This window comes from Neophocaena asiaeorientalis, unplaced genomic scaffold (genome assembly GCF_003031525.2).
Source record: "Neophocaena asiaeorientalis asiaeorientalis breed wild unplaced genomic scaffold, Neophocaena_asiaeorientalis_V1.1 scaffold249, whole genome shotgun sequence".
NCBI classification, from domain to species: domain Eukaryota; kingdom Metazoa; phylum Chordata; class Mammalia; order Artiodactyla; family Phocoenidae; genus Neophocaena; species Neophocaena asiaeorientalis.
In genome coordinates, this window is record NW_020172625.1 from 9,981,211 (window position 1) to 9,998,306 (window position 17,096).

Consider the following 17,096-nt stretch of genomic DNA (forward strand, 5'->3'; position numbering starts at 1 on the left):
CATCGCTGCTACTTCATACAATAAAAAGTGTTATATTGTATAAGGAAAAACACCATGCTGAATGATAATCCACAGAGCAGCTAGCCACCATAGATATGTTAAAGTGTATAAACAGACACACTCCTCCCCAATACACACACACACACACACACACACACTCAACATTATTATAGGGCCCGTGTTGCTCAAACTTAAGCCATTTGAGTTTCATGTAGAATTTGAGTACCACCTAAATTTTTATTCACTCAAAAGTGGAATTTAAGTTATCTCTTTTTTTTAAATCAGACACACCCTAAGCAATCATGAGCTTGATTGTGTTAGCTTTTTGCATTTTTTCCCAATAAAATTTAAAATAAATCCAGTCAATAAAATAAAGTAACATAAAATAAAATTCCTCCAAGTACCATCTAGAATTGGGTTATATACCTTCAGTGGAAAACATACTAAACTTTGGAAAATACCAGAGTAGCTTATAAAAAGAAAGATATACACACTGGTCTAGAATATAAGATTTTGTGTTAAAGGAATCTATTATTGTAATATTTCCACTGCATTTATTAGGATAGAAAATCATCAACTGCTACATCCATTACCTTTCATTAGTTATAGAATCTGATTCCATACATTATTTTAAAAAGGGAACAACAAGGCCACTGGTTAATGGGTAGAGTTTTTGTTTTACATATGAATTGGCATAAGTCCCACTCTCGTCATGCCAGGTGTTGATGCCAAATCTTTTGGAACCATTTAGATCTGTGAACTGAGAACAGCATTTTCTGTGGACAACTGAATAATCATCATCTTGACAAGGATAACCCTATGGGGGGAGGGAGAAAGATAATATTAAATGACTAAAATATGTAAAAAGGAGTGATTTCCAAAAGTTGATCTTTAATGTGTTAGTTGTATTATGATCACAGGTTAATTTTCCAAAAATTGATTAATTTAATCTCTCAAATTACTAACACCTCTTGTATTTGGCTATTGCATTTATAAGTACTTCTAATTCTGAAAGAAGAATCTAGTTCATGGCTGTTTTATTTATAAAATTAAAATTATAAATTATCATATATGTGAATTTTTCTAAACCATAAATATACAGCATAAAGAACCATTTAAATTGTATGACCATCTGCAAAAAGACAAAAACAAGTACCATTTAACTACCATTCAATATCTTTTTTACTAATATGTTATAATCATTCCAAAGAATAATATCTTGGGTTATATTTTTAATAATTGCTATCAAGTCATACTTGCCAGCAAATGCCAAGCTAGAAGATTCATTCCTATGAGAAATTTATATCAGTATAACCCAGTATAATATTTAAGGTATTTATCCTTAGAGCACTTCATAAAAGCTTCTATAGTAATAAAACAAGACACTATCATTGACCATTTCCCAAAGGAAATATTGATTCTCTCAGATTATATCAAGGGTAATGGTAGACAAGAAACATAAAGCCCTTGCACTGATTATCTAATTTCTGCTTCAAACTGGTACTAATTTTAAAGCACTAGGACAATATTGAAATTAAATCACCAAAATGATAAAACAGTGAAAGAACACCAAAATAGTTCTAACCTTAGATTGGCTTTATTGAAAATAAATGAAAATTCTAACCATATAATAATCATTATAGTGTCTATTTATTTACTGAGTGCCTATTATGGGTTGAACACGGTAGTTGAGTATTTACAACTTTTAATCCACAACAGGCTCTGAAGTAAGAATTATTACTCCCACTTCACATATAAGACCATTTGCTTAAAATCTCAGGAGAGAATCTAAAGAATGCTACTGATTCAGCCAGGGCTTCAAGCTATCTACCTATAAGACACATTATCCCACCAGCACCCTCATGAAATTCTTAATATTTAAGAGATAAAATATATAAACAATAAAATCCAAAAGCTACATAATATCCATGTCACTTTCTATATAGTTTTGGGCTTTTGCTTTGTGTTGTTGGGGGTCTATTTCTTTGGGGTTTGTTTTTGGTCAGCTAGAGGCCCTTTAAATGAGATTAGAGCATCGCTTGCCAAACTGCCCTCTAAGTAGGCGGCAGGATCTGCTGATTTCTACCCCAGTTGCAGTGGAACTGAGGACAGCTTCACAGGCGACGTCAGCGCCTTCCTTTAGCATCTCCCAGACAGAGTGGACAATATATTTTGATATGATGAGTGACAAGAATAAATGTGATGTTTTAGGAAAAGTATTCCAGCCGCAGAAGGTACTAAAGACTGAAGGTGAAAAGGACCGGATTCCAGAACTATGATTAGAACTGGATCTCAACAACTCACATGTCATTAACTGATGGATGTATAAACAATTCACGATGTGGTCTATTCACACGATGAAATATTATTTGGCAATAAAAGGAATAAAATACTGATAGTTGTATAGCATAGATGAACCTTGAAAACATTATGCGAGGTGAAAGAAACTAAGCCAAAAGACAGATTGTATGATTCCTTATATGAAATGTCCAAAATGGGCAAGTCCACAGAGACAGAAAGTAGTTTTGCCAGGGGATAGTGGGAGGGAAGGAATGAGGAGTGACTATTAATGGGTGTGACTGGATCACGAGGCACCAAGATATGTGGCTAAACATTATTTGTGGGTTGTGTCTGTGAAAGTGTTTCCAGATGAAATTAGCATTTAAATTGATGGACTCAGTAGTTTGCCTTCCCCAGTGTGGGTGGGCATCATCCAATCTGTTGAGGGCCTGAATAGAAGAGAAAGGCAGACAAAGTAAGAATTGGCCCCTTCCTGCCTGATTGCTCAAGCTGAGACATTAATCTTATCCTGCTCCTTGGTACTCCTGGTTCTCAAGCCTTCAAACTCGAAGTGAATTACATCACTGGCTTTCCGGGGTTTTCAGCTTTGGTTTTGTTTCTGTAGAGAAACCTAACTACTACAGTGGGTATGGGGTTTCTTTTGGGGGTGATGAAAATATACTGAAATTGACTGTGGTGATGATGGTATGACACTGGAGATACACCAAAAATCACTGAATTGTATGTTTTAAAAGGGTGAATTTTATGGCAGGTGAATTAAATCTCAGTAAAGCCATTATTTTTAAAGAGTGGTAAGTAGGGGTGTGCAATTCTGAAGTTAGGAAAACTAATTAAGAGAATGTTTGTTGCCTGTTAACACATAAAACTGAGTGCCTCCCATTATCAGAGATGTATTGGTAAACCAGCTCCCCCCACCAAAAAAAAAAGCCCACACAACTGATTTGTAATATTTGACAATTTCTGTGGTATAAATACTCCTGCCATGGTTGACTTCAAGCTACCAAGTGAAGTCAGTAGTGAACATTGAGTTGGGAAGACATGAGCATGCTCATCTCATGCAAACTTTAAGAGATGACACCAGCTCACCATGAATCCACTTCTCCCGTTTCACATTGTGTAGTAGCCATGCAGTTTGAGTAGATTAACCCCCCTCCCAGTCTAGGGGTAGAATCTAATTGGCCTAAGACAATAAGGACAATCTCACTCCACTCTCAAAGACAGTGATTGGTTCAGTGTTAGGCATGTGACTTGAGTTTGTCCAAACAGCTTAAAGCCTGAGATTTTGTTCAAGGGTTTGGGGGAAAAACATTCTTTTTCCACTATTGGACATAAGTAAGGAAGCATCTAGCCCAGGTTGCTGTTGGCAGCCTGCCTACTATCAGTATAGCATGAAACCAACACCATAAAAGGCAGGCTTGAGAGTCAGTAAAAAGTATCAATGACATTGCCATATCAATCCTTTCCTGAAGCCAGACTTTTCAAATAAATACGTGCCAATAAATTACTTTTACTGTCTGATCTGGTTTGAGTTGGTTTTTGCACAACCTACTAAAAGCATCCTAATACATACTGAATAATCTGCAATATTGAAACACCGAGGTTCTGAGAGTTAGAGCAAGGAAATAGAGCAAAAACAAGGGAGCAGCTGGGCATATATAAAAAAGTAGGAGTCAAGGCAAGCAGTAAATTTGTGCCTAAGCATATACTCAGGAATTAGAAGGATGTAAACATGGAATAGGTGAATAAAGAAGGTTTTCAAAAATAAGAACAAACTATTAGGAACCAGGAGGGTATAATTGTTATAAGGAAGCAGAACAGAGTATGTTTTCCAAAGTTTAATACAAAAGGCACAAAACAGAATAGAAAAAAGCAGCTTCACCAAGAAGGTCCTACCTCAGAGGACCTTTATATTGACTGCAATTCATACCCAAGGCTAAATTGAGATGGTGGGAGTTTTGGACAAGTGAGTAACTTGGTGTACCTCTCAAACCAAGTATACAGGGAGGGCGTAATCATTCAAAATTATTAGTAGTTTTCCCTTTTCGGTGTGTGTAACCACCCATTTTCCCAAGGGGAGTTCAAAATTTGTTTTAGAAAAAAAATGGCAACCAAAATGCAAAGTAATATCACCTTCTAATGCAAAATAGGGTTTTTCCGAAAGACAACAGCCTTGCAATCCAGTTCAGTCTTGAAGATTTAGAATATCAATGACCATACCTGGAAGACTCAGATCATAGATTTCTCCAAGTATGTAGAGAAAACATCCTTTGCCATGAAGGCTTAAACAAGAGTTGGAATGGAGAGTAGGAAGATAGGGAAGAAGTCTGGGGCATTGTAGGAAGACGAAAATAAGGGAAAAGTAAAGCAGGACAGCAGAAACAGTCGATGCATTTCCCAATTTTCCCATCTGTTGACTTAAATCAGACAGTCTCATTGACATAGACAGAGTTTCATTGATGTGGACAGAGGGAAGTGCACTGGATAAATGAAAACAATGGCACAAAGGTATAAGGGGTCTCCTGGCCCCCCATCTCTCATGAGAACTCAGAACAGACCACCACTCAGGCTGTTCTTTCATTTGCCTGGGGCACAGCCAAACCCAAACTGGCGGAACAGCGTGGTCAGGCAGAGGGAGGCTCTGAGAATCATCAGTTCTGAACCACGTTTGTATCCTGTGGCATAAACAAGACCCTGAAGTAGTTGTAAGTCTGCAGAGGGAGTTCAACTGTTAGCTGCAGAGCTGAGCATTGAAGCTAGGTACTGAATGGGAGTCACAGAAGGCTTCTGTGGGGCCCACAGTATCTATGGAAGTGGAAATGACGCTGAGTCATCTCAAACATGCCATCTCAAACATGCCATGAGGGCTCCAACAAAGCCCAGAGAAAAAGAGTGAGAAACAGAAAAAGACTGACAGTTAACAACAGCCACAGACTATAGCCACTTATGCTGGCAAGGGAAAGAGCAACAAGCTGGACTTGAGATATCATCCCAGTGACTACCACACAGAAAATGCTGCTCTTCCCCTCTGGCATCAGGATGCTAAGTTGCACCCCTCTGTCCATATACCCGGATGCCATCTCAGAGAAAGATACAGTTGCTATTGCTGCATAACTGGCCAACCCATACATAGCAGTGTAAAACAGTAGCCATTTCCAGATTCTTTGGGTCAGGAATTTGGAAAGGTACAGCAAAGCCATCTTATTGCTTCACAATGTCTGAGGCCTCAGTTGGGAAGACCTGAAAGCTGAGAGTGACTTAAGTGCTGGGGTTGGAAACGTCTCTCGTTCCAATTGGTAGTTGATGCTGGCTATCTGCTGGGACTTTAGCTAGGACTGTTGATGGAACAACTGTACAACAACTCCTTGTGCCTGCCTGGGGTTCCTCACAGCATGGTGACTGGGTTCTGAGGATAAGGATGGCAAAAAGAGAACCAGGAGGAAGTTGCGTTACTTTTAATCAACTACTCTGGAAATCGCATAGCATCACTTCCATCATAGTTACAGTTCACCCAAATTCTAGGGGAGGTAACATGGACTCTGCCTCTCAATGTGAAGAGTGTCAAAATCACATTGTAAGAGCATGTGCGATGCCAGCACATGTTGCAACCATTTTGGGAAAATAACAGTCTGCCACAGGGAGAAAAGTAGGGTGTGTTGGGATTCCTAAGACCACCCCTAGATACAGTGACTTGCCAGGAGGGCTCATAAAACTCAATATATAATTGTACTTGTGGCTATGACTGATTACAGCAAGTTGATTCAAAGCAAATTCAGCAAAGGGAAAAGGCACATGGGCTAAAGTCCAGAAAAAACCAGGTACGAAATTCTGAGACCAAGAGCCCCCCCTCAGTGAGTCACACAAGATGCACTTAATTCCCCCTGCCATGTGCTGTGAAATGCTATCTACTCGGGAAGCTCATCAGAGACTCCAAGCCCAAGATTTTTCTTGGGGGCCGGTCACACAGGCACCCTCTGCCTAGCACATACCAAAATTCCAGACTTGCAGAAGGAAAACAGGTGTTCAACATAAACCACATTGTTTGCGCAAACAGTTTAGACACAGTGAGCTACTCTTATTCAGGAATTCTTACCTCTAGATGCCAACCAAAGGCCAACCTTGTAAGTAGGACTTATAACAGATAACAGTCTCAGATCTGCTTTTCTACACATAGGGTATGGGAGAGGATCTCTGAGAAGGTGAGAGTTTTTTCAAGGAAGGTTAAATATCTCCTATAGGAACTATTTGAATTATGGAATCAGACTAAGCTTTAAGAGTATTGAAGAGGTAGTGTTTTCCCACTGGTTATGGGCTCGGGAAGAGGGCCAGTTATCAGTTAGACATACTTCCTCTGCATATGTGAGTTGCAGATAGTCGTTATGGTTTCAACACCTTAACATACTATTTAAATGTTTATTCAACAACTATTTAGTGGGGGTGGGAAGAAGTATTTAGAAACTGTGTATAGAAAGAGATTCGTGAATTATCACACATTATTGGCTGATCCACTATTCTGGGGCCACACAGACCCTGAGTTCTGACAAAGTTTACTTAAGATAGGACAATCACTGCAAGCTTTTTCTGAGTCCTCCAGATAGATGAGGGTAACTGAAAGCATTTGTCTGAAGTGTGGAATGGGTGGGCATCAGAGCACAACAGCTTAAGAGGGGACTAGAGGAGACATTTCACAGAAAGAATTTAGAGGACTTACCAGCCTAACTGGGGATAAAGAACCAAAGATGTTCCATAACTTCAAACCCAGATGTCTGAGAGAGTTCTAACACCACTAAAAAGAAAAAAAGAGACATGGAGATGGAGAGGACTTGTTTAAGGAGGGAAATGATGAGTCACTTCTCAGACAGTTTTAATTAGAGATGACATCAGTACAAAATGTTTATTTTAAAGGCAGTGTGGTGGGACAGATGGCCTGGAGAGAAGTCAGTGCCCTGTGCACAGCAGTGATCATTGGCTGGGGAAAGAGCTATAAAGAACATTACTGGGATCATGGACTATATTTGAATATGGACTGTGGCTTAAATAATTATACTGTATCAATTTTCCCCTAGGTTGAAAACTTTACCATAGCTATGTGTCTTTGTTATTAAGAAATACACATTGAACTGTTCAGAGGTAAAGGGGCACAAAGTCTCCAGCCTATTCTCAAATGGTAAACAATCGCTGACTCCAGGTAAAGATTATATGGGAGCTCCTCTTGCTAGTCTTGTAACTTTTCTGTAAGTTTGAAATCATATAAAAATAAGTTACCCCAAAAAAGTGATGGTTATAGAGTCATGGGAGTGGATGAATTCTCTGAGATTATGTAAAATGAGAGGAGCAGGGTTCTAGGACCCAAATCTTTGGGACATTCATGACTGGGTTCATAAAGAAGCCATGAAAGACAGAGAAGAAAAGGTATGGAGAGAGTGTTGCAATGTCATGAATTCTGAGGAAAGGGAGGGCAAAGAATGCTGTGGTAGCCAACTGCTCACTTCCAAAGAAGCATCACAGAGGTCAAGACCTGACAAAACACAACCAACAATAAGAGCCAATCTCTTTTCACCTTTGAGTGTGCTGATTCAGAGAAGGGTTGAGGAAGTTGAGTGAAACATCCTGATAGAAGACGGAAAAAAGTGTCAGAGAAAAGAATGCTAAGGGCAAACAGGCCCTGTAGAAACAGGAACCACTAAAGACCCAGCAAGACAATCACTCTAGGGAAAATCTGCGTTAGGGTTAATAAAGCTTTCTTCTTCCTTTTCTTCTCTTTCTCTTCCTTCTTCTTTTTAACAGATCACAGAAAGACAGGTTAGGATATTACAGAAGGGTCCTCTTGAGTCCCCAGTCGACCTTCCCTCATTGTGAAAGACAAATAGAACACAGTTTTACCACTTATATCAGGAAAATGTATCAGTGTATCTTTAAGTGATGGGTATCCAATTCTTAGATTCCTATCCCCTTCCCACCCTCATTCCCATAGCCTCTAAGCATCAATATCTCTCAAACCTTTCTTTTTTTAGAATAAGATGACATTACTGTTTCTTAGACAACCATATACCCAGTCCTTACCCATTTTTTCCCAATCTTCCAAGGGGTTGTTCTGTGGTTACACTTATTCTTATTTGATTTCAACCTTTTTATTTAGGACCTTTTATTTTTCATAGTTTTATTTTTCAAGGTTATTTTCAATTTTAGGCCTGCCTTCTGGAACATCAGTAACTCTGCCTAATTTAATATTACAAGATAATTTGAAAGCACAGTCTCAATTCCTTCATCTAGATAGCTCATCCATAAAACTATATAATGGGTTATGTTTCCTGGCCAAATCAGTTACTGCAAACTAACCTTGTGTCCACCATTATGGATAGCTATTAGCCACCTGGCATTCATACAGCAAAGGTCATTCTTCCCTAGCATGCCTATAAGTATCCTCATTTGGTGTACTCCATTTACTCTTAAAAAGGTATTGAGGCAACAAGCTTATTCATTTGAATGTCACATTGGATGGAATGAAAATAGATATTAAAGTAGATTGCTGTGATGTTTTGTTTGATTATTTTCAGTATATATTATGTATAAAATTCTTCCCCACTTACGTGCACTTGACTGAAGACCCACCTTCCCCTAGTAAGGTTGTCTTCTAAGCACACATGCAAAGTGATGTGGGAAGAAAAGAACAATTCCTGTACAGCCAAAATTACTTTACTAACCCTGGGGATCACATGGATAGGCATCTTAGACAGATCCCTTCACTACTTTTAAAATGATTTCATTCCTATTGGATATTTTTTCTCCCAGTGATTGAATTACAGATAAGAGTAATTGGCAAATGCAGCTATAAAGAACATGTAATTAGTTGGATATATTATTGTTACCTATTTAAGAAACCTTTACTATCTCTTTTTATTTGATAAAATTTTACAAAGAAGAAGCATTTGTAAGAAATACAGGTATTCAACTAAAGAAAAAATAGTTATGGGAAATGCAGGGAATTGTATGCTGTGAATATAAGTATAAACATCTATATCATTAATGAGTCTGGTCATCACGAAGAAAAATATGGAGATCTACATGAACAATCACATCACAAAATAAGCTGACTTTTTTTAAAAAAAAAATACAGATTTTTACATGTATGTTAATGAAAACCCAAAGACGTGGTTAAGTGGGTCTCCGAGGAACCCTGGTTCTTTTTCTTTATATAAATTTATTTATTTTTGGCTGCGTTGGGTCTTCACTGCAGTGCACGGGCTTCTCATTGCAGTGGCTTCTCTTATTGCAGAGCACGGCGTGTGGGCTTCAGTAGTTGTGGTGTGCAGGCTCACTCGTGGCACACAGGCTCTAGAGCACAGACTCAGTAGTTGCAGCGCACAGGCTTAGTTGCTCCGTGGCATGTGGGATCTGCCCAGGCCAGGGCTCGAACCCGTGTCTCCTGCATTGGCAGGCGGATTCTTAACCACTGTGCCACCAGTGAAGTCCCTAAGCTGACTTTTAAAGACTAATATCATTCAAACTTTAGTAATGGCCAGCATCAAAAACTAAGCAATACACTATTAAACCTTAGTTATTGACACGTTTTTCTTTCTTATGCACAAATTTTGATTGTTCCTATCATTTTAATATAAAAAATAAACATCACCTTTCTTATTCCTCAGTCTACATTCTATGAGGACACTTGCCACTGTTTTATATTTATAGTGGTGTGGTTAGATATAAATTTGAGGCCCAGGGTTCTTGATTTTTCAATTCTTTTTCTTTCTTCTTTACAAAAGTCAAATATGCTCACTATAGAAATTTAAAGATAATCAAAAGGAGGAAAATAAAATCTCCCAGAATCCCAAGTTCCCTGAAGTAGAACTGAGCTTTTATGACTTGACTCAGAAACAAAAGGAGGTCATGGTTACTTAACTTCAGAAAGCAACATAAGATTAAGGTACACTATCAAAGGAAACAGGGTTCTTTCCACTAAAAGGACACATGCTAAAAAATACTTGGGGATCTGAGTTTCCTGAGAATCAAAACCCCAAATTTCTCAGCTGTTGGTGATACATAAGGTGAGCAGGAGTTAAAATATTTATTTTTTAATTTTCAAGTAGACTTGAATTAAACATCTGCCAAGGTACTTATTCAAAAAGTATTTGGTCATAAATAACTATTAGGATGAGAAAGGGTCAATGAGAATCAAATCAAATCAAATCACAGAATTTGAGAGCCAGAGAACTCATAAAGATCTTTCTGTCTATATCAGTGAGAGTTCTCCAGAGAATCAGAACCAATAGGAGACAGATAGAAAGAGAGAAAGAGAGCATAGAGAGATATGATAGACTATCTACCTATCTTATCTATCTCTCTATCTTATCTATGTATCTACCTGTCTCTGGGGAAGCCCTGTGGAGCTATATGAGCAGCGGCCAGCAGATCCTAAAGTTGAAGCTGGGGCCTAGGAAATGCAGTCCCTTAGTGCTGGCAGAATGCCATGAGACTCAGATTCAGAATTGTTTGCCTATAAACTACAAAATCATGCCTGTATGTATACATATAAGGTCAGCACACATACGTGCAACACACATTGAATTTAGGTGGAGGAATTTAGGTGGAGGCATGAATTTAGGCGGTGGAAGGCCATCATCTCCTTCTGAACCCAAGTAATAGAGGGCTGTTTCTCTGGTTAACTAGCAGCAGCATTTTGGAACACCTTGACATTAATCAAAAAATACTATGTACAATCATGTGACCCCCTTCCCTCTTCTCCAATTCCACTCCCCCACCAGCACCTCTTTTGCAGAAGAATCTAAAATTCTAATTTCATCTCAGTCAATAGCACATAATAAGATAAATAAGCATAATCAGCAAATGGCCATGATTCTTTTGTTAATAGATAGTGATTCAGAACCTTAACAGGACAAAAAAGAGAAAATTAAATAGTAGATATATTAAGATGCAGTACAAAGCAAAGTAGTACTAAAATAAAAGTCATGAAGACACATCATTAACTCTGAAACATTACCTAATTAAAGTTCAGCCTTAATTTTCTGAATAAAAGTTTGGCAAAACCACACTTTAATCTAGACTACAAGGCTTACACATGATTATTCCCTGTGGCCAGAATTACATCGCACAACTTTTCGTGCTATTATGTTTTTTAAACAGAACAACAAAAACAACAAAAGAACAAGAAAAAAGGAAAAAGACTGCCTATACTGGAATGAAATTATGGAAGATCATGGGGACACAGAATGGAGCAAAGATACAAAGAGAGGGCCTTAAAAAGAAGTGGGAATGAAAGCTAATTTAGTTGACAGGTGATACTTCCTATAGAACCACCAACCTGTTCTAGATTAACTTTCTGACCCAGCTGTTGGTGGTTTTCAGCAAATCACTCTTTCCCTTATCTTCTTTTTAAAGCCACTGTTAGACATCCCTTCCTAGGAAGCAGGAAACTAAAGACAATTCTAGCCTTTGGGGAGTTTCTTTCATGTGACTGAGCCTAAAAGAACAATAAAAGGCTTTTTTTTTTCAGTACGCGGGCCTCTCACTGTTGTGGCCTCTCCCTTTGCAAAGCACAGGCTCCGGACGCGCAGACTCAGTGGCTATGGTTCATGGGCCCAGTCGCTCCACGGCATGTGGGATTTTCCCGGACCGGGGCAGGAACCCGTGTCCCCTGCATCGGCAAGCGGACTCTCAACCACTGTGCCACCAGGGAAGCCCAATAAAAGGCTCTTGATGATGCTCACCTGACTCCTAGCCAAGGTGTAACTTGGTCTGGGATGATACTCAAAGTATTTATAAATCAGTACACACCAGGCAGTCAGATTAGGCAAGTTCTGGATACCCCTGGTCAGGCAGGTGTTAAACTACCAGAAGGTCCAGGCTGGGCCCACTCAGCCATGAGGCACAGAAAGCCCAGTGCCTATGGCCCATAGTATTTTAAAGGGCCCACAAAAATGTTTTCATTTTTTATAAATCAGAATTTTCAAAATGAATATAACAATAATGTGAATGTACTTGGTGCCACTAAATTGTACACTAAAAAAGGGTTAAAATGGTAAATTTTATATTATGTATATTTTACCATAATAAAAAATGCAAATGCCATTTTGAAATACCAACTCTATTAAGTGATAGAAACTCATACTGAAGCCAGGAAATGATGTCAGTAATTTAATATCCATAAACATCTTAGGGCAGTAAACAATGGCAGCTATTATACAGAAAATTTTGCTTAAAATAGGGTACAAAAGTCCAAAAGTACTTCTCAGAACAAAATGAGTACTGTATGATTTAGTTTTGTGTAATAATACTCATTAGTATATTGGTAATAATTTCAGGAGGCTTAACAATAACGTGGTCACATAACATGGCCATAAAATACCATAATATAGTCACAAAAAGTCATAAATAGCCAAGAAGACAAAACAGTATAAAAGTATAAAAGGAAAAAGGATAGGTAATCTTTACAAAATGCCAACGAGAGGTACAGCCTAAGAAATATATCTCTTGGGCTTCCCTGGTAGCGCAGTGGTTGAGCGTCCGCCTGCCGATGCTGGGGACGTGGGTTCGTGTCCCGGTCCAGGAAGATCCCACATGCCATGGAGCGGCTGGGCCTGTGAGCCATGTCCACTGAGCCTGCGCGTCCGGAGCCTGTGCTCCGCAACGGGAGAGGCCATAGCAGTGAGAGGCCCGTGTACCACAAAAAGAAATAATAATAATAAAATAAAGGTATCTCTTTAATAAGCCTTTAAATCCAAAAAAAATGAATATAATCCAACATGGATTATATTTGTCTTTATAGCAATGCAGTTGTAAAATGTATTGATTTTTTTTTTCTTTCAATGGAAGAAACTCAAGGCCACAGTAAATTTCCAAATAGCACAGAAATATCAATATTTTAACAATGCTATATCTGTACCAGGGCATAGAACGCCAGTGATAGGATAGGCCAATCCTACCACTGTTGGTAATATTTTAAACAGATACAGCCTCTTTTCTTACCTACTATGAAACACTGCTTGGATCCCTTGTAATCAATCTGGAATGCATGCCAACTTTAAAACATAATTCTATTAAAAACTTCCTCAGCTTTTTATCTCTGAAACAACTAGGATATGCAACACTTTTTGCTTTAAAGCTACTTATACGTCTGGAAAGATAATTCAATAGGCAGCTATATTTAGGAAAACAAAATGGTACTTCACACAAAATGATCAATCAGATGTACTCAAATGGCAGCTGCAGGGCTGAGAGGAGCCATGTACCTCCAAAATGCTCCCACTGAGGGACTGGTCACTTGAATCAATCTTTGGCCCTACCTTTCTATCCTGATATATTGTAGGTTGACTTCCAACACCCATATTTAGAATCTAGCCAACACTCTGGCTTACCATTTTTTCACCTTCTCAAGTCAATGGCTTGGATTCCATTATAGAAACTCATTCCCATGACCACATCTTGGGATCTGTCATTCCCCAAAATTGTTCTACATCTGAAATATCAAAAAATTCCAGGACATTCCCTTTGCTCACTACTTCTAATTCTTCTAGCTCTCTCACTCCTTCACTACTGTTGTGCTTGTTCTTTTTTTAATTCCCTGGACCCTTCAACTTCCTGAGTTTGCTAGTCTATGCCTGAACTAATTATTTTCCTTACTAATCCTTAGTTTCCTTACCATTACCCTCAGCTCACTTGTCCTTTGTCTCAAAGGCTCACATACCCTACAAATAGCCAGCTTTAGACCAATCTTCTGATGTAACTTCTCTGTAACTTTTCCTTTATTTTGGTTCTTTGGGAGAATGATAGGGAAGCTTTTAAGAGAAGGTATCTTTCATTGAAATTGGGTGAGTCATAATAAGTTCAGTAAGTCCCCTACATACGAACCTTCAAGTTGCAAACTTTCAAAGATATGAACGTGTGTTTGCATGTCCATTCATGTAAATTAGTTCACGTGCCTGTTGTACATTGTCACGTGTGTGCCTCCTCTACAAGTGGTTGTGCTTTTGTGTGCTTTACTGTCCAGCACTGTTGCTGTGCAACACGAGGAGCTTACTAATGAAGACCTACCTGATGAAATTGGAGGCCCAGAGAAAGGACGAAGAGAGACAAGAGGAAGAAGTAACTGAAGAACTGAAGAGATTCACGACACAGGAAGTGGCAAGGGGATTTTCTTTATTTGAGGAGGCACTGTTAGTTTTTGAGGTACAGGACTCGAACATAGAACAGTACATGAAGTTTGCAGCAGCCATTCAGAATGCAATCCAGTGCTACCGTGTCATCTATGATGAGAAAAAAAGAGCTACTACCCAGACATCACTGGATCGTCTTTCAAGAGGGAAGATAGAATTGAATCCAGCAAGGAGCCAGAACCTGTGCCATCAATGTCAGGCATGAGTGAAACTGCAGCTTGCCCTCCGTCTCCTATTGCTGACTATCCTCCAGCTCTACCATCTCCTACCTCCACCATCTCCCACCTCCTCTCCCTCCTCCAGTCAGTAACTCTTCTTGCCAGTTCACTCGATGCCAGCCCCTGTATGCTGGCTGTTGTACTGTACTACTGCACTTTTCAAGGTACTGGACTGTAAGATTTTAAATGTTTTCTTTATTTTTTGCATTTGTTTTTTATGTATTATTTGTGTGAAAAGTATTATAAACCTATTACAGTACAGTACTATATAGGCAATTATGTTAGTTGGGTACCTAGGCTAACTTTGTTGGACTTAACAAATTGGACCATGAACACGCTCTTGGAACAGAACTTGTTTGTATGTTGGTGACTTACTGTACCCAGCTTTAAGAGGTGGAGTTCTGAAGAAGTAGCTTGCAATTCTCTTTCATTTCTCTCCTTGGAAATGATTTCATAGCTTCCTAATATTCTGTATTTATTCATTCACATCTAGAGCTATGGGGAGATAATTTGCATTCTCCTTAAGACTTCTTATGATGCTATCCCACTTTATGCAATTATGAATTAAGCAAATGTAAGAGACCATAATATAAAAATTTATAAAGTCTCAATTCATGCACAAAATTTAAAATAATACGAATCAAAATATTTTAAGATTTCTTCAGGAATTGCATAATTGCAAAGGTGGTAGCCTGAGTGAATGGTGAGCTATGTTTACGCTAAGGCCACATGGTGAAGTCTCTAGCAAATAAAAAATATTCTCCTTATTTTGTCAGTATTTTATGAATCATACATTTGTTTATGTACACAGTAACTTCTAAGTCAGAGTTCAGTCACTCTCCTGCTGTTACTTAACCATTCACTGTCATTACAATTTAAAAGATTTTTTGTATTCTATAACAATGTAATGCAAGCATTCATTAATGGGGTGCTAGAAGCAGGGCTAAAAACATGCCTCAAAATCAATTCCTTTGATAAAGAACTTAGAAGTGAATGAACAAAACTCTAAATAAAGCCAAACAACTGCCAGTGCATGCTGCATGCTGTACTGTTAATGTGGAAACAAGCAACATGAGAAATACTAGAAATAATGCTGAAAAAAATAAAGCACAAATATACAACACAATAGCTAAAGATTCATGCACCCTGAGAACACATCGCACATGCTTTATATTTATGCTCTTGGGGAAACCAGTCCTCTGAATTTTGTGAGTTTTTAATTACGTGTCTTACAACTTCCTTTTGTTTGGAGATGGAGCCAAATCCCATGTATATAAGGAAATGAGCCTGAATTGCATTTTAAAATAATATATTTGTTTCCTTGTGGGTTTTCTGATTATAAAACACCATGCTTACTACATTAGAAAATGCTGAAAAGTATAAAGATGAAGAAAATCACTTAGAATTTCACCATTCACTAGTCAACTTTACTAGCATTTTGACAGTTTCTTCAGGCTTTTTTCCTCTATACTTTTACATAGTTTGGATAAAATACACATACAATTTTGTATCTTAATGTTTTTCTTGACCTTAAATAAGAAGATTTATCAAGACATTAAGAACTATCCATGGACTTTCTAAAGGCTATAAAATATCTCTTCATGTGATTATAACCTATTTAATTAGTACTGTCAGAGAAGAAAAAAACTTTCCTTTACAGTTCTAGGTTCTTCTGACTGGTCTAAGAATTAAACTGACATGAGACAGATTAACAGGAAAAAGTCTAATTTAATTTTATACATACAGGAACCCCACATACATGAGAAGGTCAGAGTCCCTAAATACATAAGAGGTTCAAAGACAGAAAGGTAAAATAAGGTATACACGTCATCCTGAGCTAAGGAATGGGATAGGGGCCTGGAGCTTCCAAGAAAAGGAGGTTTCACAAGACAATAAGAAAAGCAGATGTTTGGCAATTAGACATTTGCCCTACCATACAGATGGGGCTACTTAGCTCAAATTTATCTCTGTAATAACTTTTTTATTTTCTGGGAAAAATTCCCAGTTTAAATTCTTCTAGGTAGTTAAGGGAGGAACAGTAGGTTATCTTGAACACACAGGGTCTCATGTCTTTAACTCAAAAAAAACCTCATGCAGGAGTGACAAATTTTGGGGAGGCTCATTCTGAATCCCTAGAGCACTACACCTAATACTAAAACATTAGGTAATTTCCAAGTTTTGCTGTAATACATAATTCAATGATGAGTATCTTTGGATATAAATTTTATCCCTGGTATGAATTATTTTTCTTTGGGGAAATCCTTAGGAGAATTATTAGATCAAATAGTATCTCAATTCATATCACCAAATTCCTTTACAGAAAGATTAAAATAATTTACAATATTCCTGGCAATAGAAAAAAGTACCCATATCACCCCACCTTTACTCAATTGAGTATTATTATTTT

The 17,096-nt window shown here is 38.1% G+C and overlaps 1 protein-coding gene across 6 annotated transcripts in view; it reads right to left on the reverse strand.

Moving 5' to 3' along the window:
* Window positions 1-478: 478 nt before the first annotated feature.
* The window catches only part of CFAP95 (cilia and flagella associated protein 95), a 111,024-nt gene continuing 94,406 nt past the window's right edge, over window positions 479-17,096 (reverse strand). For 5 of the 6 annotated variants that reach the window (XM_024738962.1, XM_024738963.1, XM_024738964.1 and 2 more), the window contains one exon: window positions 479-817. In XM_024738962.1, coding sequence (XP_024594730.1) covers window positions 626-817 — 192 coding nt within the window. In that variant the 3' untranslated portion in view covers window positions 479-625. The remainder of the gene's footprint in view (window positions 818-17,096) is intronic. The other variant, XM_024738959.1, reaches the window with a different exon arrangement.